Source organism: Hibiscus syriacus, unplaced genomic scaffold, assembly GCF_006381635.1.
Source record: "Hibiscus syriacus cultivar Baekdansim isolate YM2019G1 unplaced genomic scaffold, ASM638163v2 tig00017595_pilon, whole genome shotgun sequence".
NCBI lineage: Eukaryota > Viridiplantae > Streptophyta > Magnoliopsida > Malvales > Malvaceae > Hibiscus > Hibiscus syriacus.
The window spans coordinates 93,623-121,591 of NW_024062410.1; the positions used below are offsets into that span (position 1 = coordinate 93,623).

Below are 27,969 nucleotides of genomic sequence, written 5' to 3' on the forward strand. Positions count from 1 at the left end.
ACGAGCATAAGTTGATATTGGCCTAAATAAATAAATAAAAACTATCAAAACATTTCATAATTTAGTTATTAATCTTTCCACGTTTTATTAATTTAGTTTCAATTGTAATTCTGATTATAAAAATTTAAAATAGTTATAATTATAAAAAAATTAAAATATAAGAAAATTAAAAAAAAATCTTCTTCAAATGAAGGATAAACTACATATTTAGTACCCTAATTAATATATTTGTTTGATTTGGGTCACCCAATTATTTTTATTTCAAAATCATACATAACATTATGTTTTGGTTTCATTTTGATCACCTAGCTTTAAAAATTAATATTGATGTTGATGCGTCACCATAAGATAATATCATATTATCATTGAGTTGTTTAAAAAATGCCACATTAATAGATTTGTTACTTTTTTAACAGTGGAGTGAAAAAAATAAAAACAAAACATAATATTAAGCATAATCTTGGAGGACAAAATAGAAAATAAATGGTAGTTTAGGTACTAAACATATAAATTAAACTTCTTCTCTCATATTATCACACGTTAAGGAAAACTGGCTGCCATCCATTCACTTCCCGCCACATGTTTTAGTGTACAACCGCCAAACACCTATTGGTTTTACTCTTCATTGAATTCTCTTCCTTCTTTCCTTCACATGGCGATCTAAGGTGTTTGTTTCCCAACGCCCTTTCACCGATTCCCACGTAGGTAAAGCTATCTTCTATTCTTTTTTTCTTCTACTTTTCTTTCTTTTGAGGTTTTCTCATGTGGGTGTTTCGATTTTGGTTTACTTACAGTGTTTTCGTAATTGGGTTTGCTTTATCTTATTTTAAAAAAAAAAATTAAGTTATGATGTTTATTGAATTTTTGTTAACTGAGTCGAATTTGGTCATATATAATTTAGTTTCATGTTGGAATTTTAGCACAATCGTTTAGAATTTAGTTTACTTTTGGGAAAATATGTTGTTGTTCAGCTGAGAGCTAAATTCAGATATGTAGCTATGAAATGAACTGAAATTGGCTCGCAGATATTCCACTGACAACCAAATTATTATGCAACTTCTCTCTTATGGTGTATAATAGAGGGATTAAATAGCGGTGAGTAGCGGAATAGTGGCCGCTACAACGGTAGTGGCTCCGTCTTAGATATGGTGGAAAATAGGGGTGTGAAGTTAAATCACACCAATAACGGTGAATTGCGGGTGTGATTTAACGAGTAGCTGCCAATAGCGGCTGCCATTTTTTTTTTTGAAATAGGGTACTTCGTATTAGGGAAAACAAATACATCACCTCAAGAGCCTCATTAAAAAACCTCCCTAAACTTAAATGGAGGAAAAAAAGTCACTTGAGGTGGAAATATTCATCCAATCCAGGCTTACGCCAAACAATACAAATCCAAAACCGTAACCCACTCTTACTAACAGCAATACAATCGAAACGGCATAGGGTACTAACAACAAAAACAACAGAAAATAAAAAGTGCAAGAACAACTGAAACAAGATGAAACCGAACTGAAACAAATAATAGAACTAGACCAGGACGAGGAAGAAGTAACCAAGACTGGAGACAACAGTGTGCAACTAATTACATTCCCTGCCTGAATTGGTCTCTCCCTTAGGACAACCTTACGAGCATAGCAACAACAATCCATAAATGTGCAACTGAAGGCAGAAACGATCATGAACAACCACTTCTCAACAGCTGACTATAAAACAAGAAACCTCATTCCAAACTTCAGTTCCCAAAACTCAGATACTTAGACCCAACTTGTGAAGAATATTGATTGACATACAGAATAGCAACAGGAAACTCCAACGCTTGTTGTGAACCTCCAGAATAGCTAATGAAAAAATCGTGACTCCACCCCACTTCAGCTACACCTCGTAGTCAACCACCAGAAAAAATTACAGACTCCGGACTACAGATAAAATCTTGAGCATATGGAATTAGTGCCGGCCATAAGTAGTTAGCCCAAACCCCGATCTGAATCAAGGCGACATTAAATATCTGATCTGCCGAAAAAGAACTCCCATTAAATCTTGATAAATTTCTGCACAGCCATATTCTCCAAATCAGACCAAAGAACCCAAGGATCCATAAATCCCGAAGTTTCCAGCTAATAAACTGAGAGAACCAGACCTCAAGTAAATCTTTAACGTTCCTAGGAAAATGATATTCAATTTCCACAAGCTACATCAACGTTGCCAAACTTTCCAAACAACACCGCAATGACACAAAACGTGATTAATTGATTCCGATTCTTGATTGCAGAACGAACAAAGGGGATGATCATTGCAAATGACTCCTCGTTTTTCAAGCTCAATTATAACTGACAACCTATAATGCACGACTTTCCACACAAAAACAGAAACTTTTGGAGGAACATATTTGAACCAAACCTTCTTCCAAATTGAATCGATCGATTTGCCAACGCAAGCTAACTTAGTACAAAAAGAGTTGGGGCTGTAACCACCATCCCAAGAACCTGACCAAAACAGTTTATCCGAACCTGGGGCTGGGCTAGCAGCTCTGTTCAAAACCTGCATAAATTGGGACCAAAGAGGCTTTTCCCAATCGAAGAGGAATCTGGCTTATAGAGTGTTAGCCTACCTCCTCGTTGGTGTTGTCAGAATATATTCCAAAAAGGTTGAATATCTTTTTGAGGACTGCCAAGAAGTGCTGGCTGAGATAAATCAGTTTGTGGTTAGAGAAAAAAAAAATAGAGCGGCCGACATTTGCGTTATCGTTCCGTTACGGTAAAATTTTTTAAAAAATCAAATAGTCTGTTGTGACAATTAAGATTATTATATTTTATAATAAGTTGTGTGAATTAAAAAAAATCACGAACCCATATTGATTACAATAGTTTTAGCTTAATTTACTTGTGTTTCTTCTGGAATTTATTTGGGATGCACTGACAGCAGTCTTAGTGCTGAAGCTTTCGGTTTTTCTCCGCAATGGAAGGCCTTGGAGGCTTAGGATTTAGTAATGTAACCACTGCCATGAGGAAGAAAAGGAGTAGCGCATCACGTCGTCCTCGGAGTGAGTCACAGCCTCATACAGAGTTCCAGGATCTTTCTTCTTTATCATCCACACCTCCTTCTGACAATGTAAGCAGACATAGAATGAGATGATTCTTCTTATATAATTGTAGTACTTCTCGGTTCTCATTGAAAAGCATTCTATTTGAACCTGTGGCAATTGAAGGCCTTATGTAATTAACACCTGCTGAGATTGAATTTATTCAGAATTTGGTCAATGTTGACGATGAAGCATATGAAGACTCCGATGAAGCTTCCGATTATTGTTCTTTCCAAGGCAGCAGGGACCGGAGGCATGATGGAATTGATTTGAAAAGAAGCAGCGAAGGTGTCCTTGCCCCTACTAATTGGAAAAGCGCAAGCATGGGAGGGAGTTTTGGAAGTGTTTCAGATGGACTAGAAAATGAGAAGAAAGTCAAGAAAGTTAAACTTAAGGTTGGTGGTGTTACGCGTACCATCGATACCAAATCTGTAGGTGATAGTGCATCTGGTGCTGGGTCTTCTTCAAAATCCTCTCGCTTTTCAGACGCCCCTCGATCACTTCAGAGATCAAGTATTAAGGTTGCTAACTTGCTATTATACAGAATTACCAAGTCACTACTCTTTGCTGATAGTAGCTTTCAATACTCTTATGTCTTATCATTCAACTGTAACATGCGATATGCATCTTTGAGCTCCTTATGCATAGTCCGAGTCCTCATAAATGAATCTTTTCTGTTTTAAGTTCTGTCTCTCAGGTATCCACAGAAAGTTCAAAATTGCAAGAATAGTTATAGAGCACCTTGAAATTTATTGTCGAAAGTTCTGATGCTGGAAGGAATGGCCTTAATATTTTGTGGCATGAACTGATAAATGGACAGAGTTCTTATTGAGATTCCTTTGTCAGATATGTAATTTTGTGTTGTGCAGGACAACTCTGATGACCACTTCTTTACTTCAGAGAAGGATGGTACTCAGCGAGGGGTTCGGTGGAAGGATTTCTCAAGAGGCGATTTAGGTGTCCAGCAGGTACATCATTCAACAGGTAGGGTACCTGCTGAGAATTTCTCAACAAAGGGTATAGACAAGCATGAACCAGTCCGTAAGAGTAAGCAAGTTCCTAAGAAACGCTCATTAGAAGGAGTGCTTGATGATACAGAAGATGATGATGAGATTCGATACCTTGAGAAGGTCAAAACAGCTAGAGTAACTGCTGATTATGGTGTAGAACATGGAGAAGATGGAGGAAGAAAACAGCAGAGGATATCAAAGGTAGTGACTAGGAACGTTGACGGCCTTTATGGCTTAGATGTTGGAGATTATGGTTCGTCAAGAATAAGCAAGGAGGCTAAGAAGTCAAGATCGGGAAGAACCTCCGAAGATACTGACTATGTGGAAGAGGATGAAGAATCAGTTTCAGATGTTGAGCAAGATAATAGGAGAAAGAAAACCAGAAAGGAAGTCGTAGATTTCCTGGGGGACTACAAGAAGGAAATGATCTTCACTACACGTCAGCGTGCACTGCAAGCTGGCAAAGATGTCTCTTCTAGTGTTGGCGTTAGTCCGGTCGAGTTCCCAAATGGATTGCGCCCTGCTCCACCCAAAAGTATGTATCATATTATTGCTGCTTTTGTTGCCTTTTCCATTCATGCTATTATCTAACATAATCTGATCACAGAGCAAAAAGAGGAACTCTCCGAAGTAGAGCAGCAACTGAAGAAAGCAGAGGCGGCTCAGCGACGCAGGGTGCAGGTTGAAAAGGCCGCTAGGGAATCTGAGGTATGCACCATTGTTCCCTCCTCTTCATGTTGATAATTTAGGGAAAATGCATACTAATAACGTTGATGTTAACTCTGAAGATGTTGGGATTAATCGTCCTCGACTTTTGTAGGCCGAAGCTATAAGAAAAATTCTCGGCCAAGATTCAAGCAGGAAGAAACGAGAAGAAAAGATAAAGAAAAGGCAAGAAGAAATGGCACAAGTAAAGATCATGCACGATACCTTCTTTCTATTCAAACCTTATCTTCCATCTCTACATCTTGATCATTTTTTCCCCCGCAGGAAAAAGCTACGAACTCCATGATAGTTGCATCAGACTCTGTTAGATGGCTTATGGGCCCTTCGGGAACAATCGTAATATTCCCCAATGAGGTAGGCTTACCGAGCATATTCGATCCCAAGCCTTGTGGTTACCCTCCTCCTCGAGAGAAATGCGCCATTCCATCTTGTACAAATCCATACAAGTACCGAGATTCGAAATCAAAGCTTCCCCTCTGCAGCCTAGAATGCTACAAGGCTATGCATGAAACACTTACCGCGTGTTAGTGAATGGCACTCGGCGGCATAATCAGGCAGCAAACTACAATCGTATCAGTTGTGTACATAAGTTTGTGGATGGATAGTATGCTTATGATACAATACTAATATATGGAGTGTAGGAGAGAAGGGTAACGATTAATAAGGACTTAAATATTGCTTTGTATACTAATATATGATCATTGTTGTAATATTTATATCCATTTTTGTTGAACATTAAATTTCTAATTATTAAGAAAAATAAAAATATATTTACGAAAAAAAGGATGAAAATGACCAAAACTTAATGAAAAATTCATTTTTGTGCGTGAAGAATTTATATATGTATTCGACTGTTTAGTAGAATTCGATGTTTTAATATATTTTCATTTGAAGATTTATTAATCGAAATTGATTTTTCCGTCTAAGAAATCTACATATATTTATTACCATATCAAATAAACTAATATGAGATATAAAAATCTATGAACGAGTAATTAGGATAAATTCAAAAAAGATAGATTAATTATAAACACAAATAATATTTTTTAATAAGTAAGTATGACATCGAGATAGAATGAATTTTTTACTATCTTACACTATTATAATAATATTATTTTTGTTATGAGTATTTATTTATACGAATATCTATCTTTATTTATAAGATAAGATTTTAATATATATTCTTTAAATATCTGCTGTCCATTAATATTTAAATTGTTTATTACATCTACTACTTACGACTTTAGATATGAATTTTAAATAGAGAAAATAACTTCAGTGATCGAAAATGTCTTATAATGTATGATTTTAACCAATTTTTTTTGGATTTACAAAAATAACCAACGAATTCGCAATTCGAAATCTAATTTCGCAACACAGTTTCCAAATCCGCAACTTTAATTTGGAATTCGCAACACAGAAGTAGAATTCACAACTCGAACATGGAAATTTTCGCAACTCGAATTCGTCAATTTCGCAACTCAATTACCGATATAGGTAAACACTATAAAAAAATTCGGTAAAAAATCCGAATTCGTCAATTTGAAAACTGAGTTACGAATTTGACAAATTCATATTGCGAAATGTAAAATCTCGCCTCTTAAAGAAAAATCTCAATTGCTAAGTCCACGTATAAATCATTCAATTAAACCTACGCCTGTAAATGAATTGAATAAACACGAAAGAGGGTATGTTCATGTTCGTTCGTTCGTTTAACTTTAACCAAATAAACGAACCGTCGAAACGATTTTTTCTTTAAGATGCGAGATATTACATTTCGCAACACGAATTTGTCAAATTCGAAACTCTGTTTTTAAATTTGCGAATTCGGATTTTTTATCGGATTTTTCTACCGTGTTTACCTATATCGGTAATTGAGTTACGAAATTGGCGAATCCGAATTGCGAAATTGGCGAATTCGAGTTGCGAAAACGAAATTCCTGTTGCGAAAATTTCCATGTTCGAGTTGCGAATTCCAAATTCGAGTTGCGAATTTAGAAACTGTGTTTCAAAATTAGATTTCGAGTTACGAATCCGAATTCGAGTTGTGAATTCGTTGATTATTTTTACAAATCCAAAAAAATTGGTTAAGATCATATATTATAAGATATTTTCGGTCACTGAAGTTATTTTCTCTTTTATAAACTAAAGTGCTCATCCGATTAATTTCTCAAATGGGGTATTTTTTACAGTAAATTTGAGATCTCTCGGCGTCTTCAGGGTTAATCAGATTTTTGGATTATTTATTGGGATCTCTAGGGTCTTTAGTGGAATTCATTAAAAAATTTGACTTTTTTACACAAATATCACCTTAACATAAATTAATTACTTGTTAAGCACTGTTTAAGAATATTTTACGGATCTAACAAATTTTTAAATACTTTCTATAAATTTAATCATATTTTGTATTAATTATTTTATTATTTTATTTTTTATTATTTTATTTAATTATTTTATTTTTTTGCAGTTATAAATTGGAAAGTGGTCCTTGAATAATTATATTCGTATTTCTCGGCTTTTAAACTTTTCTCTCGGCTGTAAATACGCTCTCAACCTGTAAACATTCACATCAATCCTCTAAACTAGAAGAATGTCGTCGCTTCAGTATAGATATCCACGTGTTGAGAGCGTATTTATAGCCGAGAGAAAAGTTTAAAAGCCGAGAAATTCGAATATAATTATTCAAGGACCAATTTCCATTTTATAACTGCAAAAAAAATAATAATTAAATAAAATAATAAAAAAATTAAATAATACAATAATTAAATAAAATACTAACAAAATATGATTAATTTTATAGAAAGTATTTAAAAATTTACTTGATCTGTAAAATATTCTTAAACAGTGCCTAATAAATAATTAATTTATGTTAAGGTGATATTTGTGTAAAAATGCCAAATTTTTTCATGGATTTCAACTAAAGACGTCCAAGCAAAGAGTAAAAAAAATCTGGTTCACCCTGAAGACGCCGAGAAATCCTAAATCGTAAAAAACACAAATAATCCAACACCCTGAAGACGCCGGGATATCTCACCAAAAAATTAGTTAACCCTGAAGACGTCGAGAAATCTCAAATTTACTGTAGAAAACACCTCATTTGAGGAATTAATCAGCAATTTAATTTGAGAAATTTTTAAATTAAAAATTTCTTGTACGAGAACTTTTGCCGAGATCTAGGTCCACTCACATTGTAAACCATGTTACTTTTATTGTTTCTTTTCTGATTCCAATGGTAGGAATTGAGAAATTATTATTATTTTCTTGTTTTTGGATTTTCTCTTCTACTTCTATGAGATAATTATGCATTATCCTCAAACTATGATCTTATTATAAATTGATCTCTAAATGTTAAAATTATTCATATTACCCCAAAATTATCTCCGTTCTATTCTATCCTTAAACTTTTAAACATTCTATATCAATTCTCATTTTGTTTTGATCATTTCATTGGCCTGTCATTAACTCTACCGGTTAAAAAGATGCAACATGTTTTGAAATAGTCGGAATAAAACGATACTGATAATTTGAGGTTTGATATAGAATGTTTTACAAGTCACAGTTTGAGGATCTATAATGAAATTAACTCTATTTTTAATAATCCTCCTGTATTGGAAACTATTGTCAGCAAACTAACGATGGGTTCAAAGGAAAAAAAATAGAGGACATATTATATATATTATTTTAATTGTACTCCACTCTTTAAATGCATGTTGTTCTAATACTTGCAAGTTTATTAACCTCTTATTGTTCACTGGAACGTTTCTTATTAAATAAGTTAATGCTGCACAATAAATGATCCAAACAATGTTCTAACATTTCCCCTTAATGAAGAACTATATCTTAGGATCATTATGATACTCGAATGATATCTGTTGGATCGAACAATACAATAAATAATTAACTATTTTTAAATAAAATGTTAAATAACCTTACAAATGAAGTATTAGTTTGATAAAAAGAATCTAATTCAATTCATTTCTAAATATAATTAAAATTCGTAACTGATCAATCATTGTGGTAGAGAAGACAACAGAAAAGGAATATGCATTTGCATAACATATACACAAACTTCTGCTCTAATTAAATGATATTGACATCTTCTTATCATGATTTGAATCAATTTTATTTTATTTTTGTAGTTTTCATGTAACTATCAGTGAAAGTTCCCCTATTTGTTACGGTAAGCTGATCTTCATGGATGGAAGATTGTGAGCATGGGTTCAATGACAAGCATCAAATATAAATTTCTTGACCAGCACCATCCCTAGCCATGATTAAAGTGCATATTCCCAAGCCTAACGAAGTCCTACAATGACATAGTACGACTCTTCACTCTTCATAGTCCCCAAGAACCCAAATTTTAAATCAAGTATCAGACTTTTGTGTACAATGAATGGATTGTCCCCTACCTAAAGCAAAAAGTCAAACGAATCCAAGGTTTGATGAACAATTTCTCATTTTCTAGTTGTTCTTTGGGTGGTGTAAGGTGTTGAGCTTTGGGCCTTCAGTCTTCCAAGTTCTTGTACACTACAAATACACAAAAGTTTTCACTTTTTAGTTTTTCCCACCAACCAAACATGAGTTGGAATTGGAAAACCTGACACCCCATCACATGATTGTTGCTTTGAATTCTCTTATTATACTCCACGCGCCCTTTTCTCTTTGATCGCTTTGGTCCAGGCTTGTGCTTGTTTTTCTCACTTCTCTGCCGTATTATTGCTCTTGCAGTTGCAGATCTGCCGGTCATTGCTGGACAAGGTTCATTTGCTGGTCCCTATTAATTTTCATCTTTCAAAGAAGGGTCTTTGATTTTTGTGTTGTAAATTTGATTGGAGAGCGCTTTGGTTTGTTTTTCTTCTCTGCGTTGGTGGGATTTTGGCCTAAAAACCGTAGGTGTTAATTGCTGTTTTTAGGTACAAGTGATTCACCTTTGTTCTTTTTCTTAGCTGAAAATTCATCCTTTAGCTGTTTGTGATTTGTTCTTTGATGCTTTTCTCTATCTATGCTTAAAAAACCATTTTCTCCCTTTCTTTTGTGGGTGACAATGGTGGTTTAAACAGCAATTTATCGTGCTTTAGAGCATTAAAGATGATGTTTCTCTCTCTCTAGGTTTCTCATCTGTTTATAGTCTAAAACATCTCCCTTTTGCATGTACAGAAATGGGGTTCATCTCCAGGAAGATCTTCCCGGCTTGTGGAAGCATGTGTGTGTGTTGTCCTGCTTTGAGGTCAAGATCTAGACAACCTGTTAAGCGTTACAAGAAATTGTTGTCCGAAATATTCCCCAAGTCCACTGTGAGTAAAGTATTGACTCTTTATGTTCTTTTGGCTTATGAATTTTGGTAATTTATTGATTGACAGTAGATTCAGTACCTATTGTTTGAAGATGAAACTTACTATTATATACGTATTTGAGTTCTTGGTGCGGCTGTTTAAGCTTATTCGGTTGCAAGTAATTTAGTTTTGACGGCGTTGGTTGCAATGTAGAATCTTTGATCTTGTAATACGCCAGTAATGGCTGCTAGAGTTATTACACATCTATATAATTCATTGCTTTGCGTGGCTGTTGGTAAAGCTATTAAACTCATTCCGGATAACATATTTTCATGATTTTAAAAACGATTAATCCATTGTTTGTATCTTGGAATGCCCGAGGGAAACATAGCAAAGCTCTCAGATGCAGATAATTAGCAGTTTAGCTGAAGAGTTACTTCATTTTGCAATGTATCTAATTCTTGATAAGCTGTAATCATAAAGTTAAAGCCTCGCTGTACATTGCAGGATGCTCCTCCCAATGAAAGGAAAAAATTGCCAAATTATGTGAATATGCTGCCAAAAACCCTTTCCGAATTCCCAAGGTACTAATGACTGTGTTCTTCATTTGTTTGCAAGTTTACAGTGCAACCTTTAATATACTATGCGCGCACGATAATGTAGTTGATGTTCCTTTTCTTTTTAATAGATTGCCAAGTATCTTGAAGAAAAATGCTACAAAGAACTGCGCTACGAGCACATCAAATTCGTCAATATTGTTACAGAAGCTTACAACAAGTTACTTTGTATGTGCAAGGAACAGATGTCAGTAACCATTTCTGGTTTATCTCTTCTTATTATTCATTGTGTTGCTTGTGTTGTATGGAAAGTTATGTTCTTGTATGATAAACTTGCATTTTTTTTACCTCGTAGGGCATGTTTTGCTGTTAACTTGCTGAATGTTGTTAGTGAGCTGCTCGATAACTCTAAGCAAGATGCTACGCGGATCCTTGGATGCGAAACCTTGACTAGGTTTATCTATAATCAGGTTAATGGTTGCTTTCCTTTTTATCTTTTTCCTTCTGAAAACTAAAAGTACAAAACTGATAGCACCTTTATACATAGGTAAGTTTAAGATAATTTTTTACGGTTATAACTTACCTCTTGATGCGTGTTGAAAACGTTCTTAAGAATGCTATAGGTTGGCTATGCGAATCATATGCGAGGCTTTTGAATAACTCAACTAGGCTATGGAATGTTAACATAGAGGGGAATGTGTATCATTTGCTCTCTCTGTCACATGTAGAAAAAGGATGATGTATAACCATTTTATGCTATCTGATATGAAAGTCATTTACTGCTGCAAGTGTTCTGCTGATGAGGGATGCATGCGAATTTTGTTTTTCATTTCCATATATTTAGTGGATAACTCTTATTTTTCCTTTCCAAACGAAAATTGAATTATTATTAGATATTACTCATGCTTTGATCCGTTTCACAAACAGACGGATGGAACTTACACACAAAGCATCGAGAAATTTGTTCATAAAGTGTGTAAGTTGGCACGCGAGGACGTGAATGAACATCACAGACGCCGCTTGAGAGCGTCTAGCTTGCAGTGCCTTTCTGCCGTGGTAGTTTAAAAAGTTCATTTCCTTTTCCATTTATGTGTTCACAAGGATAATCATGTAATGAAGTAACTTTCTCAATTTCCTAACCTTTTCCATCAATCTTGAATCTCTTAGAATATGCCTTTGTGTTTACTTTTGCTTCATAGGTTTGGTTCATGGCACAATATTCCTATATTTTTCCTGCTCTCGATGAGGTTAGTGCCTGCTCTCTCCCTTAATGTGTAGAATTGGATTACTAGTTGGTTTTTTTTTGGGGGGGACGGGGTACGGATAACCTTTTGTATCCAATGTGTTTTTAAAATTTTGATGTACTGAACTGCAGATGGTATATGCCACTTTGGATAACTACGAGCTAGATATTCGTGTTGAAGACAATAATGAGAGAGAGCCCCATCATAATTGGGTAGATGAAGTGGTTCGTTGCGAGGGTAGAGGTGCGATTGTTGCCTGTGATGCTAGTCCTAGCAACATGATTATCAGGCCTCAACCAGAGAAAAAAGACCCCTCTCTTTTCACGAGGTAGTGTAATCACCGAGCTGTAAAGAACTTTTATATGATATAGCAAACTATATTGTGAAACATAGGGATGGTAGAATGGTTTTCCACCCTTTCCGGGTCCTATCTGTTTTCCTAAATTGTGGTTTGTGTGTTTTTTGATTTCTTTTTTACAGGGAAGAGAACGAAACACCGAAAGTTTGGGCTCAAATTTGTATTCAGAGAATGGTTGAGCTGGCAAAGGAGACTACAACATTGCGCCAAGTACTTGATCCGGTATTTGTGTACTTCGATTCTCGGCAGCACTGGATTCCACAGCAGGGATTGGCAATGGTGGTTTTGTCTGACATGTCCTACGGGGTGGCTTCGGGTACATTCGTTTTTCATTTTTTTAAGGATCCACCAAATATAGTCAATATTCGGTGATTTTATGATTCTGCTTGCTGTTATTTTGGGTTTCAGGGAATCACCAACTGATTTTAGCTGCTGTAGTACGTCATCTAGACCACAAAAATGTGGCTCATGATCCTCAACTAAAATCTCATATCGTACAAGTTGCGGCTGCTTTAGCTACTCAAGTTAGATCCAGAGGGGTGCTTGCTGAAACTGGTTTTGTTGGTGACCTATGCAGGCATCTGCGAAAAAGTTTCCAAGCCACTCTTGAATCAGTAGGACAGCAGGAGTCGATCTTAAATATCTTGCTTCAAAATTCCATTGAAGAGTGCTTGCTGGAAATAGTGAAAGGGTAAATTTGAAGTGTTTTTTGGGTACATTCTGCTGTATTTTATCTAGTGCTTTTAGTTTACTTGAGTTCCCGCTGGTCTTACTAGATTGATAATGCACTCCCTCTGTTCAACATGATGGCAATATCACTGGAGAAGTTGCCTTCTTCTGGAGTTGTTGCTCATGCAATGATTGGATCGTTGATGATACTTGCTCATATGATTTCATTAGCATTAATCTCCTCTCGATCACAACTGGTATGATTCGATTTGTGTGCTTTTGCTGCCCCGATTACTTTTATATTCTATGCATTCTTTGTTTCCTCTCCTACTATGTAGGTTCACGTTTGTTGAAATTGCGGTTCGTTAATTTTGTCAAATAGCTAGACATTGTAGCATATATAAAATGTTTTCGGATAGTGATTGAAACTGTTTTTAGTCGCATCTAACTTAACCTTTTGCCAAAATTCTCACAGGTTTTTCCTGAAGCTCTTCTTGTTCAACTGATGAAAGCAATGTTGCATCCCAACGTCGAGGTCCGTGTTGGAGCACACCAAATATTTTCAGCTCTTCTTATTCCAAGTTCTAATCATCCTCGACATGAAGTTTCATCTTTGCATTCTGGTTGTGTCTATGAACCTAGAAGATGGCATTCCAACAACGCTTCTGCGCTTGAATCCATATCTGCGTTACTTGAAAAGCTCCGAAGGGAAAAGGATGGCATCAAACTAGAAAAGAATGGTTATAGTATTCATGAAGATTTTAAAGGAAAAGACAATATCGAAGAGGACCGGAAGCAAGGCCTTGTCATGAAGAGTTCCCGTAATATCTATAATATAAAATCTATTATTGACAAAACAGCTGCATCAAACATGGTTGAGGCAGTAAGCAGCTTCTCAGTTTCATGATTATGTTATATGTGCCAATTATCTAGTTTACCTTCTGTTCTTTCGATGCGATCAATCTCGTGTATTATTTTTTCTCTCAGGAACCATATATCATGAAGCTGACAGAGGATCAGATAATGCAGTTATTGTCCGGCTTCTGGATACAGGCCACTCTTTCTGATAATATGCCGTCAAACATTGAAGCTATATCGCATTCTTTTGCACTGACATTCATTTATTTACAATTGAAGGTAAATCGAATCGCTATATGGTCTCTTTTACGTTGCCCGTTTGCTAATAATCTTCTGAATTGTGATGTTGCAGAACATCAACAACAACCTCGTTGTTCGATTCTTCCAACTTCCATTGTCCCTAAAGAGTATCGCGTTGGACCCTAGCAATGGTATGTGCTATTAATAGGCAAGCTTTCATATCTTAGGAAAGGATGTTTAATTTGTTAACTTCCATTGTTTTTTGTGTATATTCACAGGGATGTTAACTCCGGCATTCCAGCTATCGATTCTTATGCTGTCAATGGGCATGCTGATGTTTGCAGCTAAGATATGTCAAATACCTGATCTGATTGATCTGGTCAAGCCTGTAGTTCCGTTCGACGTAAGTTACTCTTTCCTTGAATCGTTTTAAGTTTTCTAGCACGAAAAAGTTCTCAGTATTTTTGGTATATAACCCGTTATATCTATAACCATGCTTATCTATTTTCAGGCTGATCCTTATCTGGGCATCAGCAAAGACTTTCAAGTATTCGTAAGACCTCAGGCAAATGTAAAAAGTTATGGACTTGTTACTGATAATCAGTTGGCCTCTTCTTTGCTATCGGAGTTGCGGGATAAAATATATCAATCCGGCAACGTCTTGATCGATATCTTGGCTCAAAATTTATCGACCATCACCGAGGTGGGATATACTATTAAAAAATGCCCTCTTTCTGTGTCTATAAAGTTCTAAAGATATTCTTTTGTACTTGTTAAAGCTGGCGGTAGATGATCTTACGATGCAGTTGTCTGAGCCGTTCACGCCCGATGATGCATTCATGTTTGGCTCTCGATCTATATTTGACTTGGACCACAATCAAATGATTCCCTGTTCAAAACAGTCACTTTCTTTCGATGAGGTATGGCTGTATATTAGCATCTTCTCTTACTGAACCAACGTATAACTTAAAAAGCTTGTTGCATGTAATCTATCTCGGTGTTTCACTGCTTCTGTGGCAGGATGTTCAAACAAGCTCATTAGTCGAGGATGATGCAAGAAGTGATGCATCTGTCATCGACCTGTCCCACTTCATTCCGAAAGTGGCTGCATCCCCTTCTGTGTCTAATATTACCGACATTGGGCAGCTCTTGCAATCGGTAATCTCTCGTGCATTTTTCCTGTGAACCTCCAAAAACCATAGAGTTTCTGCATGGAATTTTGCAACGATCCTATATTTGTTAACTTTACCGTGTTTTGTAGGCACTTGAGGTGGCTGGTCAGGTTGCAGTTACATCCGTCTCTACATCACCTCTCCCATTCGATACCATGGCTAGCCAATGCGAAGCATTTGACACTGGTACAAGGATGAAGCTCTCTAACTGGTTGGCCCATGAAAATGGAGCTGGTGATAAAATTTTACCAACAGTTGCTGCTGATAGACATGCGACGATGCTTCAGAAGGTAAATGCCAAATTACTAGTAACACAGAGAACACATTACTCACTTTTCATAACATTATTTACTCCAAATGATTTGTTTTTTTTTTATTTGCTGGTGTCTATCACAGATATCAAATGAAAGTGCTTTAACCAGAGCTGTCTCACAGCTCGATCCATGCTTGTCTATGAGGTTGCCTCCTGCTAGCCCGTTCGACAACTTCCTTAAAGCAGCTCGGTGTTAAACAAGACACAGGATATCGTAGTTGTTCATGTTGTAAAGCTTTAGAAACCGACTAGATTGTAACACATAGGTTTGAACGAAACTGATAATTTGAGGGCTTACATCTCAAACATTAATGATCCTTGTGTGCATTTTGCTCTTCAAAGTTGAAAGAGCTAGTTTTAAGCACTGCATAGAATGGAGAAGTTATTGTCATTTTATGATAAAATGAATGTGAATCTCTGCCCAAGTGTTTCTTGGATCTAAGGAAATGAGACAGGTGACTCGACCCATCGAACTGTGTCAAGAATGCATAAGCCTCTCTAGATCTTGTCGCTTGTGTGTATCTTTAGCAGACATGCCTTGCAACACTATGCCCTCTAAGCATTTGCAAGATTCCTAGCTCTATCGACATGAACAGCTCTAATGTTGTAAAAAAGAAAGCTTCACATCCTCCTTCATTGCTCAAGCTACAGAATGAGAGCCCAAATCAAAGAAATTTAGGGAAGTAAATTGCAAACTTTGAAGAACAACTGTCAACTCTCATACAAAGCATAAAAGCAGATTTCTACGATGAAGGTTAAAATAAAGTAACTTTAAATAGAGATAAAACACTTTAACAATTGAATGGAAGTTTAAACCAGAAGTTAGAGAGGACCTGAAATAAATAGCATGTGCTGAGGAATTGAGGAAAATATTGAAGTATCCCTTGCTAGAAAAAGCATATAAATGGATGCTGCAGAAATGGGAACAGGACAAATCCGAACTATCTTTTTAAAAACATGATAAAACAACTCGACATTCTCTCAGATCAATTGATCAACAATGCCAATAAAATAATTGGTCATGGTAATACAAATCAGTTTTTTTTTAAAAAGGTTATCAGCTGCCTGAGATGTTATACAGATGCCCTTCAATGTCAGGAACAAAGCCTTTGTCCACCATTTCCTCTTTAACTATCTCATACGTTGTTCGATTTGGGACCAAACCTTTCTCTAACATCTCATTAAGAAGTCCATTTGCCTCTTCTAATTTTCCCTTCTTGGATAAACCCTTTATTAGAACATTGTATGTCACAACATTAGCTCGCATCCCTTCTTTCTCCATTCGAGTTTTAACGTTCAATGCCGCCCTGAGGTTTTCCTCCCTGCAACAGCCATCCATCAAAGTATTATACGTCACATGATTTGGTCTCAAACCTATCTTAATCATTTCATCTAAGAGTCTTGCAGCCTTTCTTGACTCTCCATCCTTGCACAATGCACCTACCATTATGTTATATGTAACAAAATCAACTTTCACACCTTTATTTTGCATTTCATTAATGAGCTTTCTGAGGACTGCAATGTTTCCTTCTCTACATAAACCAGCAATTAAGCAGTTATATGTTGAAACATTAGGGAAAATACCTCTATCTACTATAGATTCACGCAGAGCTAACGCGTCTTCCATTCTCCCATCCTTACAATAGGCATCTATCAGGGTATTATATGTTATAACAGTAGGAGCAATTCCTTGTCTTACAACATCATCAAACAAGTCAGTAGCTTCCTTCATCTTACCCTTCTTACAATACCCATTTATAAGTGCATTGTAAGTAACAACATTCGGCTTCAAACCCGATCCTACCATTTCATCCAGCATACAAAAAGCATCATCAAGCTTCCCTTCCAAACACAGTGTATTAATCAAAGAATTATATGTAACCACAGTAGGTTTCAAACCATGTGTCTACATTTCCCTAAACACCTTCATAGCGGCTGATAAATTCTCATCCTTACAAAATCCATCAATCAATATATTGAAAGTAATCTCATTAGGTCTAACTTCATTCACAATCATTTCCTTCAAAATAGCATCCGCTTTGTACATTTTTCCGATCTGACCTTTCTTACAATAACCACCAATAAGAGTATTATAAGCAATTACATCTGGCATGATCGCCCATGCCTTCATGTCCTGAACAACATCACCAGCCTTGTCAATTTCCCAACTTTACACAGCCCATTGATCACAGTATTGAAACTTATCAAATTAACCTCAATTCTCCTCCTAATCATCTCTTTTTAGACATATTCCATAAATCCAATCTTCTCCTCCCTCACCAAAGCACTCAACAGAGGATTACACGAAATAACCGATAACTTAAAACCATAGTCACCAGCTCTCTTAAAAGCCTCAAATCCTAAATCACTCTTCATATGATTCACATAAGCCAATATCAACACATCAGCAATTATTGAACCAGCAAAAAAACTATCACCAGATATTGAAATAGCATGAAAAATAGAAGAAACTGAAATGGGGTTATCATTCTTCAAAAAGTAGTGTAAGAAAGATCTCATTCTCGAATACTCTTTAGAATTTGCCAGAGAATGTAACAGCATACAACTATGTTCTAATGAATGGGAGATATTAAACTCTTTCTCTGACCATTTATAGTACCTACAAGATATGAAAAACAAACCAAATAAACACCCAAAGGAAAAGGAAGAAAGAAAATTGGGTACCCTTAAAACTGGGTTCTTTAGAGTACCTTAGTGTGAGGCACGGGTCACTCCTAGAATCAAGCAGTTGTTGCAGAAGTGTTATGGGGTTTTCGTTTTGGAGATGGGTTTTGAGTCTTCCCCAGTGTTGATTTGATATGAGTTCGGTTACGATTGGTAATGGAGTGTTGTCTGAAGAGAATGGCCTTAGGGAGTGTTTGTTTCCCGGGAAAATGTTCACGAGACTAAACTTTACAAGGAAAAGGTTGGGCCTTGGAATCATCTGGTCGAGATTAATTATAGAAGATATGAAATTGATATGTTCAAGATTGAATTAAGGGATGAGTTGAAGAAGAATGAAGAATCATATGGGAAGAAGATGAGTAGATAAGAGAGAATGTTGTAGTTCTATTTCGATTGGATCTATATAAGGGCAAAACGGTAACTAACTTCAAAATCCAAGGGTTTAGTAAAGGTTTTATCTATTAGTAACTCCATCTTCGACCTCCGCTAAAACCCAATTTTCCTCCTTCAAACCTCTTTGCCAATGGTGCATTTCCCATTGCCATTTTAACCACTTGTGTCAAACAGGATTTCGTTTCTGCCCCTCCAATGCTGAAACTCCTTTTATCCTCCTCCAATCGTGTCCACTGCATCACCACGGTAGCTCCTAGCCTCCGAGTTAAGCATGACTCAAATTCGCTCTTGGATGCAGTGGGTCGATTCACCGGATTGACTCGGAGGAGCCCTACGAATTCGCTCTTCAGGGCTTTCTTCTGTTCTGATTCCAGTGAAGGGTCCGGATCGGGTTCCGAGTCCAAACCAGTGGTTGAGGTCGAGGAAAAGGGAGTTGAGTCCGAATCCGATGGGTCTGACTCGAAAGCATCGTCAGCAATCGTGCCGGCTTACCCCAGGCCAGAGGATTACTTGACGGTTAGTTTGGGAAATTATGAATCTTTTTGCTGGAGTTCGTTTAGTTGCTGAAAGCGATGAAGGGAAATTGATGACAGAAAAATGCTGTTGAATTTTGCTCATTGTTTATTGATTTATGTAAAGTTGGTCCTTTCATAATGTTTCTCGTGAAATTTCTTTGTTTTGGACATAAAAAGATCATGTGCAATGAGGTGGCATGGTTGGAGTTGATAAAATGAGAGTACATTGTGAATCTGCAAATTGTTATTTTCACTCTATATTTTTCCTTCAACATTGTGCAACAACAACCTGTGAAGAGTTTTACTTGATCGTTTTTGTTGAAATCATGAACTGTATTTTCAAAGAAAGCTCTGAATTTGTTCTCTCCTAGATTTGGTTAAACATATTCTTTTTCTTTTTTGTTTGCAGGTTTTGGCGTTACCTTTGCCACATAGACCACTTTTCCCAGGATTTTACATGCCTATTTATGTTAAGGTAGATCCTGCCATCTACTTTCATGCAGTATGAAATTCTCCCCGTGTTTTTCCCCTTAGGGTAGTGACTAGTAATATTTATGGACTACATTATTGAACTTTTGCAGACTTATGACTTATAACTGATGTTGAAGAATTGTAAATTTGGAGCAATTTTTTATCAATTCGATTGTAGATCATATATTGACCCTTGAAGTGGCACCATTTTATTGATTAGAATTTTTACTGCAAATCTGTGGTTTTGTAGCTCTAGACTCTAGAGAAGTCCACACTATGCTGTGTATTATACTATTTAACAGTGGTGAAAATATCACGTTGTGTTTGTGGCTTGCAATATTATCTAGCCATGATGAGGTCAATGGATTCTCTTACCAACATGCTTTGTCGAGCAGGATCCTAAGTTGCTAGCAGCTTTACAAGAAAGCCGGAAAAGGCAAGCTCCATACGCTGGTGCTTTCCTTCTTAAAGATGAACCAGGGACTGAGTCCAGCCCTAGTTCTGAATCAGAGAAAAGCGTATATGATATTAAAGGAAAGGAGTTGTTTAATCGTCTTCATGAAGTTGGCACCCTTGCTCAGGTATCTATTTTTGTTCCTATTCTTTTAGCTAAAAGGTATTTATGTTTTGATTAGTGTTAAATGCAATAATGAGTGGCAGTTTGATAAAAATGCAACTATATAGCGTGTTCACTAATAAATGCATCTATAATCTGATATTTTCAGATTTCAAGTATCCAAGGAGACCAGGTTATCCTTATTGGTCACAGGCGACTTCGAATAACAGAGATGGTGGGTGAGAGCAATCCTAAAATATATCGTTTTAGCCAATGATAATCTGGTGTTCGTGTAAAAGCATATTCATCATACATGATTGGAATGTTTGTTGATGCAAAACCTTCTGAACTTGAACATCATGGTTTCTATACAGGTCAGTGAAGCCCCCCTTACAGTCAAAGTTGATCATCTCAAGGTATGTTCTCTATATGTTATCACTTCCAGAATTTTATGTTCAATATTCAAACATGGTGAATAGTTTATTAATCTATTGATTCACCAGTTGTATTTATCCTGCAGGAGAAACCTTATGACAACGATGATGATGTCATAAAGGCAACGTCCTTTGAGGTTATATCAACCCTAAGAGATGTTCTAAAAACTAGTTCCCTTTGGAGGGATCATGTTCAAACATATAGTCAGGTGCCTTCTTTCTTCCAAATTTTTAATATTTTCTTTTATATATCTTTATACCTTCTCTGTGTCTTCTAGAGCTCCTAAGTCCTCTGTGTATTTGTACTTTCCTCCAAATATTCCCCCAAAGGAGGTGGATCCTCCATTGAGTTTCACATTAGATAGTCATATATTTGTAACTTATGCAAATGTTCAAATATTATTTTCATATCACATTGAGCTGGTGTTTCTTCATGTCAATTGCGTGCACCAGAAATTGTTATATGTTCATCATATTGATATCAAAATCTATTATCTGTTTTATTCAATTAACTTTCTTGAGTTAATTGTGAAATCATTTTTCCTTTTTCCTTCTAATGTTTTGCAGCATATAGGTGATTTCAATTTTCCAAGGTTAGCAGATTTTGGAGCTGCAATATCTGGTGCAAACAAACTGCAATGCCAGCAAGTTCTTGAAGAGCTCGATGTAAGTTGCTTCAATACATTGTAATGTTGATTACTTATCTTTGAGATCTATTTCCGGTTTAGTTGGTTTTGTATTTGGGGATATCACGGGTCACACATATCTTTTATATGAATTATTATGGAATAGGTTTTGGCACCTATTTGTTTGTGTTTATATATTTGGAGACCAAATCTCCTCTTGAAACTGTTCCATACTGTTTCCATTAGGTGCATAAGCGATTACAACTTACACTGGAGTTAGTAAAAAAGGAAATGGAAATCAGCAAGATTCAGGTACTTGATGCCATTGAATCTCCTTGCGCCTGTACATTATTTAAACCTTTTTCTTTGTTATCTTCGGTAGGTCTAAATCATTTATGCTTATTTTTAGGAATCAATTGCGAAAGCAATCGAGGAAAAGATAAGTGGTGAACAACGCCGGTACTTGTTGAATGAACAGCTTAAGGCGATAAAGAAGGTATTTGATTCTGATAAATTATTAATGATGTTTCTCTTAGGTGCTGCTGCTAATGCTTTTACCAATTTATCTTTTATAAAATACAGTCAAATATGATTAGGCCTGTAAACGAACCGAACGCACACGAACGGATGTATGTTCATGTTCGTTCATTTAATAAATAAACGAACACGAACATAAACGAACAAATTTTTTTTTTGTTCATGTTCGTTCATTAAGGAATATAGCTTGTTCATGTTCGTTCATTTAATAAATAAACGAACATAAATGAACACGTACATATACAAACACGAATAAAAACAAACACGAACATAAACGGACATAAACGTTGGAGACCCTACATTCCATTGTTCTTTCATGAAAAATAGTCGACAATGCAAATCAACCAAATCTACCGTGATAAATAGCGTAAGAGTTGATTATCAGTGATGAAATGTTTGAAGATATCAGATATTTCGATCGATCTTTTAAAGATATTAAATGATTCACACGACTTTAATTTAACGCTATAACATTTATCTTAGTGGTCCATGATTACATATGAACAATCATTTTCCACTACGTTATTCTAATAAATTCGCCGACTATAAGTTTTGTGACATCAATGTCAGACTTTAGTGAGATTTGTTAATAATGGTCATTTCCGTTGGCAAAGTAGAAAATTTAACAGCATGAAGATTTCGAACGGTTCAAATTGGACTACAAGGCAATAGCATAGATCCGAAATCCTTCCGATGCTACATATCGTAACTGATATTATTGCTAAACCACCATTCAAAATTTTAACGTATCTAAAGTCTACTCCACAACTAAAGGTCACACAAAAACTATGAAAACAAAACTTCATTGTCAAAGTGTATTTTATGGGTTCTTCCTGGAAAACCCATTACTTCCGCTATTACACTCTTTTTCAGAAATTGCATATAAACCTTTGTTTTGTTTTCTGGCAAATTCTATATATTTTTCTCTTTACAAATGCTCATATACTTCCAATTGTTACCTTTATCTTCCCATCTATTTCTAAAAAGAAGTATGATGTTTTCTTGAGTTTTAGATGTGAAGATACATGCAATAACTTTACATATCAACTATTAAGCCAAATAAGACAGAGAAAAAGATGAAAACAGATCAGTAAAACTTCAGATTGCACTATAATATAATTTTTTTTGAAGCTTTCACCGATCGTCTTCACTCTCCAGTTAACACTAGGGTTTGTGAAAAAAAGGAGAAAATAAATATAGGTGCGAGGTGCCTCACAGGTTAACATATTGGATTTAATCTCCAAATAAAATTGAGTTAATTATGGAGTTGGTCATCAGAATATCAGATTAATTAATATTTTTAAGATATTTACAAATTGGTCACCAAAATTGATTTAAGAAGATTGGGTTAAACATAAATGAACGAACATAAACGAACATAACCGAACGAACATAATCGAACGTTCACGAACGTAAATGAACGAACGAGACCTATGTTCGTGTTCGTTCATTTAATTAAACGAACATAAAATCTTGTTCATGTTCGTTCATTTAATAAATAAACGCACATAAACGAACTTCCCACCGCACGATTTATGAACTGTTCGCTGAACGTTCTTTTCATTTACATGCCTACATATGATCATTTCATCTTCTGTGAACTCGTCTATATTCTTTTGTCCAACTTTTTCTCCTCTGTACAAATTAGAATGGAATTTCTTTTGTTCTGGTGCAGGAACTTGGGTTGGAAACGGATGACAAAACTGCACTTTCAGGTTAGTTCTGTTTCATGTCTTATTTGGCCGAATTACCAATATAGTATTTACCTGCTTGCTTTCCCTTTTTTTTCTCCCCCCTCTTTTACAAAATAATTATTTGCATGCATGGATGCTCCCGTTGGACGCAATTTGTTGTTGAAGTCATTTTTCGTATGGACGAAGAACTAGATTATTTTTAAAAAAAAAATTATATTTAAAATAGAAACTATTATTGTGACATTTAGTATACTTTTTCTGTTCCTTTCTTGCAGCAAAATTTAGGGAAAGACTTGAACCAAATAGAGAGAAATGCCCACCTCATGTCTTGCAAGTTATAGAAGAGGAGCTAACAAAACTACAGCTGTTAGAGGCCAGTTCAAGTGAATTTAATGTAACTCGTAACTATCTGGATTGGTTAACAGTACTGCCTTGGGGGAATTACAGGTTTGGTTTCCTGCAATACATGTTAGGACTTGCACGAATTCTGAATTTGATTTGGCATTGATGTCATATAAATATATTTCTTAAATGATTCCTGATTTGCACACACAAATGATTGTGATATTACGATCTGATAATCAGATTTTGTTTACCGTGCTTGTAGTTCTCTTCTCTGTAGTAATCTATAATCCTGTATTTGTCATACTTGACAGTGAGGCAGAATAACTAAGGAACAACTGGAAAATTTTAATAGTTCCATGTGTATATACAAGTCTAATGTTACTTGTTTCTCTATGCAGTGATGAGAACTTTGATGTTATCCGGGCACAAACAGTTCTTGATGAAGACCATTATGGATTAACTGATGTTAAGGAAAGAATATTGGAATTTATAGCTGTTGGAAAACTCAGAGGAACTTCACAAGGTTGGTCAAGTTTATTTTCTTTTTTAGAGTTGTATTGAAAATTTAGGTGAAAGCAATGTTTTATCCTTTCTGTGAGCCACAATTCACCTTTTCCACTTGTGTTCCATGTTGGTGAAGTGGCACTGACCAATCTCCACTTTGTACCTAAATATTCTAAACAACATATTGCAGTGAAAGTAAATCTCACACTAACTAAAGCTAGTAAATATATTTGGCGGCTCTGTTATGTAAATTATTACAGTGGTTCTAGGATTCTGTTGAATGAATAAAAATATCGAGAAACCAACCTCTTTTATTCTTTTAATATAATAGCCTTGGCTATGTTCTTGTAAGGAATAGGGTTGATGTAGTGAGCTCCTACCAGTTTGAGTTTGGTGACTTTTTACTCGGACATGTTGTTTTCTATCATTGTTTTGTTAAATTAATATTGTCAAGTCGAATCATCATTAGGCTTCAACATTAATGCATACAGTTGAAGGTGTACAAAACTGGCTATCTGTTTAATAACAGCAAAGGCTCATTAATGATCTTTTTGTAATGGGTTGCAGGTAAAATTATCTGTCTCTCAGGCCCTCCCGGTGTGGGAAAAACTAGTATTGGTCGTTCCATTGCCCGTGCTTTGAACCGCAAGTTCTATCGGTTCTCTGTTGGAGGACTGTCTGATGTTGCTGAAATCAAGGTAGTTGCATGCCTTGTTCTCTGATTATTATCAGTAAATGTCTGATATCCTCATTGACTTGATTCCTTGCTTAAATCCTAATTAATGACCAGGGGCATCGGCGGACCTATATTGGTGCTATGCCAGGAAAGATGGTGCAGTGCCTGAAAAATGTTGCGACTGCTAACCCTCTTGTTCTAATTGATGAGATAGACAAGGTATCATAAAATCTACTGTTTGAAAACTTTGCATGGAGGACGTGTGTTTTAGGGTACTACGATGTTTTTCTCCACTTACTTCCTTGAATATGGGCTTTCTACCATTTAGTCTTCTTGAATAAAATCGATTGACCAGTTCAATTCTAAAACAATGGCAGCTGGGGAGGGGACATGCCGGTGATCCAGCAAGTGCTTTGCTAGAGCTCCTTGATCCTGAGCAAAATGCTAACTTTTTGGACCACTATCTTGATGTCCCAATTGATTTATCGAAGGTATGTTGTTTTATGACCTAGCGGATCCATGCTAGCTTGCCTTTTGATCATTTTCAATCATTTGTGTTAAGATTTAAGAGGTGAACTTGATGCCTCACATGCCTTAAGCATTTGGTTGCAGGTTCTATTTGTTTGCACGGCAAATGTTGTGGACACCATACCAAATCCTCTCTTGGACAGAATGGAGGTAATTTCTATTGCTGGTTACATCACTGATGAGAAAATGCACATTGCTAGAGATTATCTGGAGAAAACTGCACGAGAAGCATGCGGTGTCAAACCTGAACAGGTTTTCTTTTCTATACCTGCTCCGTTTTGTCCCCCCTTTCCCTCAACATCCTTATCTGCGCATGCATGAGCATTTTATCAATCCTGTAACATGCAAGCATAGAGATCCAAAATGGAGAATAGCTATTTGGAAGTTGTCGCTTCCAATCTCTAAGTTTGAACAAACATGGAATCCAACTTGAGTTGGATATAAAAATCTCTCTTCTTTCATGCATGATGCATTTAATAAAAAGCATGATCGGTAGCTTTGAATCCCTTGTCTGTGATAAATTCTGAACGAAGTTACTATAGTTTGTGCCGGTAATGCTGATACCTGATACATTTTATCTTTATTTCAATTTGATCATGGTGGCATTTTGTGTTTTTTAAGGAGTGTATTTCGACTTCTCATCAAGTTGTTTCTTCCAGGTTGAGATGACTGATGCAGCTCTTCTTGGACTAATAGAAAACTACTGTCGAGAAGCAGGGGTTCGGAACCTTCAAAAGCACATAGAAAAGATCTATCGTAAGGTTTGCACAAAGATAAAACTTAAATTTTGCAACGGTTACTGGGTTTCAATCATAAAGCATTACAGTGAACAGTCACATGGATTCACATGAACTTGCACTCTTTCTCTCCAGTCATATATATCTAGGAATTGTGTGAAATCTGGATATTGATTAAAACCATGGTGTATGCCAGATTGCTCTTCGACTTGTGAGAGAAGGATCATCAAATGAGCCCGACATTAGTGGAAAGGTGGTTGAACCTGCTGATGTCAAAGCAGAAGTTGATGATGAATCTGATCATCATGCAGCGGCAGACAAGACTAACGGTGATGCTGAATCAGTAGGGAATACGAGTCATGAATCTGAAACCTCAGTTCAGGTTGACACAGTTCAGACAAATGACCAGCCCAAGGATTCAAAGGTATTTTAAAAGTTAATTCATTTCTAAAAGGTGGCTTGGGTTTGGAATTTGGGGAAAACTTGCTTTAGTTTTGAGACAATTAATCCAGTTCCTTATTCCTTTTAATTGCTCATTCAAAATACTTTTCCTGCAGGATCCAACAGACAGTAAAGAACATCATGAAACTGAAGCAACCAAGGCAGTTGAGAAGGTGTTGGTGGATACCTCAAACTTAGCCGATTTTGTCGGGAAACCAGTTTTCCATGCAGAGCGCCTCTACAATCAGACTCCAGTTGGTGTTGTGATGGGTCTAGCTTGGACTTCCATGGGTGGTTCCACCTTGTACATTGAAACAACATTTGTTGAGCAAGGAGAGGGTAAAGGGGCCCTTCATCTCACCGGTCAACTTGGGGATGTCATGAAAGAAAGCGCACAGATTGCTCACACACTTGCTAGAGCCATTTTGCTGGAGAAAGAACCAGATAACCCCTTCTTTGCCAATTCCAAGCTTCATCTCCATGTCCCTGGTGGAGCCACCCCAAAGGATGGACCCAGTGCCGGTTGCACCATGATCACTTCGTTGCTATCCCTTGCCATGAAGAAGCCTGTTAGGAAGGATCTAGCAATGACCGGTGAAGTCACCCTGACCGGGAAGATTCTTCCAATTGGAGGGGTAAGCTAAACAAACCCTTTATTTATTTACTTTTCCGGGTCATATATCATAATGTAAACTTAAGAAAACTACTTTTTTGAATTCAATAGGTGAAGGAGAAAACAATAGCAGCAAAAAGGAGTGAAGTGAAGACGATTGTGTTCCCGTCTGCTAACAGACGTGATTATGACGAGCTTGCTGCAAATGTAAGAGAAGGTCTCGATGTTCATTTCGTTGAGGACTACAGTCAGATATTCAGTTTGGCATTCGAATACGAGGATAGTAAGATGGGAAATTAGGTTCTTATTTCTAGCCAATGGTTCATAAGGGTTTTTGTCTGAATATTCTTTGTAACTGATCCTGGAACCCAAAACCCGGATTTATATGGTGAATTACATCAAAATTTTCAGACTTCAAATTAATATTGATGCAGGATTATCTTTTATTTCTTTCAGAAAATTAAAGGTTATACCTTTATTAGTCGTTGAGCGTAATAAAAAAATTGTAAGTAAATTAATTTATATTTCCCTACTCTTGAAATTCATTTTTTTACTTATTACTAGATGTCTAATTTTTAAGTATGTCCTAGGCCACAAAAATCTTATAAATAAGTTTAATAGTAATCTTTAGTGCGTATGTGGACATTGTCATTGTAGTAATCAGACCTTGAATTTTGCTCAGATAGTTTACGTAGATTTTTCAGAGATCTTGTAT

At 36.1% G+C, this 27,969-nt stretch overlaps 2 protein-coding genes and 2 pseudogenes across 3 annotated transcripts; 3 read left to right on the plus strand and 1 right to left on the minus strand.

Moving 5' to 3' along the window:
* Nucleotides 1-563: 563 nt before the first annotated feature.
* LOC120208789 lies at nt 564-5,545 on the plus strand. 2 transcript variants are annotated; one of them, XM_039207966.1, is made up of 7 exons: nt 564-705; nt 2,923-3,108; nt 3,247-3,600; nt 3,949-4,624; nt 4,697-4,797; nt 4,910-4,999; nt 5,080-5,545. In XM_039207966.1, exons 2-7 carry the CDS (start codon nt 2,956-2,958, stop codon nt 5,341-5,343), a joined length of 1,638 nt encoding a protein of 545 aa, XP_039063897.1. In that variant the 5' UTR covers nt 564-705; nt 2,923-2,955; the 3' UTR covers nt 5,344-5,545. The 2 variants fall into 2 exon arrangements, with proteins under 2 accessions (XP_039063897.1, XP_039063896.1); XM_039207965.1 differs by having other exon boundaries at nt 2,930-3,108.
* Nucleotides 5,546-9,418: 3,873 nt separating this feature from the next.
* LOC120208790 lies at nt 9,419-15,863 on the plus strand (annotated as a pseudogene).
* A 611-nt stretch (nt 15,864-16,474) lies between these two features.
* LOC120208792 lies at nt 16,475-18,536 on the minus strand (annotated as a pseudogene).
* Nucleotides 18,537-18,613: 77 nt separating this feature from the next.
* LOC120208791 (lon protease homolog 1, mitochondrial-like) lies at nt 18,614-27,664 on the plus strand. The gene is made up of 20 exons (XM_039207967.1): nt 18,614-19,093; nt 19,502-19,567; nt 19,959-20,144; nt 20,289-20,354; nt 20,494-20,535; nt 20,640-20,762; nt 21,121-21,219; nt 21,426-21,491; nt 21,589-21,675; nt 23,392-23,431; nt 23,686-23,857; nt 24,154-24,278; nt 24,827-24,957; nt 25,050-25,154; nt 25,313-25,426; nt 25,548-25,715; nt 26,123-26,224; nt 26,397-26,624; nt 26,758-27,276; nt 27,366-27,664. Exons 1-20 carry the CDS (start codon nt 18,773-18,775, stop codon nt 27,552-27,554), a joined length of 2,949 nt encoding a protein of 982 aa, XP_039063898.1. The 5' UTR covers nt 18,614-18,772; the 3' UTR covers nt 27,555-27,664.
* Nucleotides 27,665-27,969: the final 305 nt, after the last annotated feature.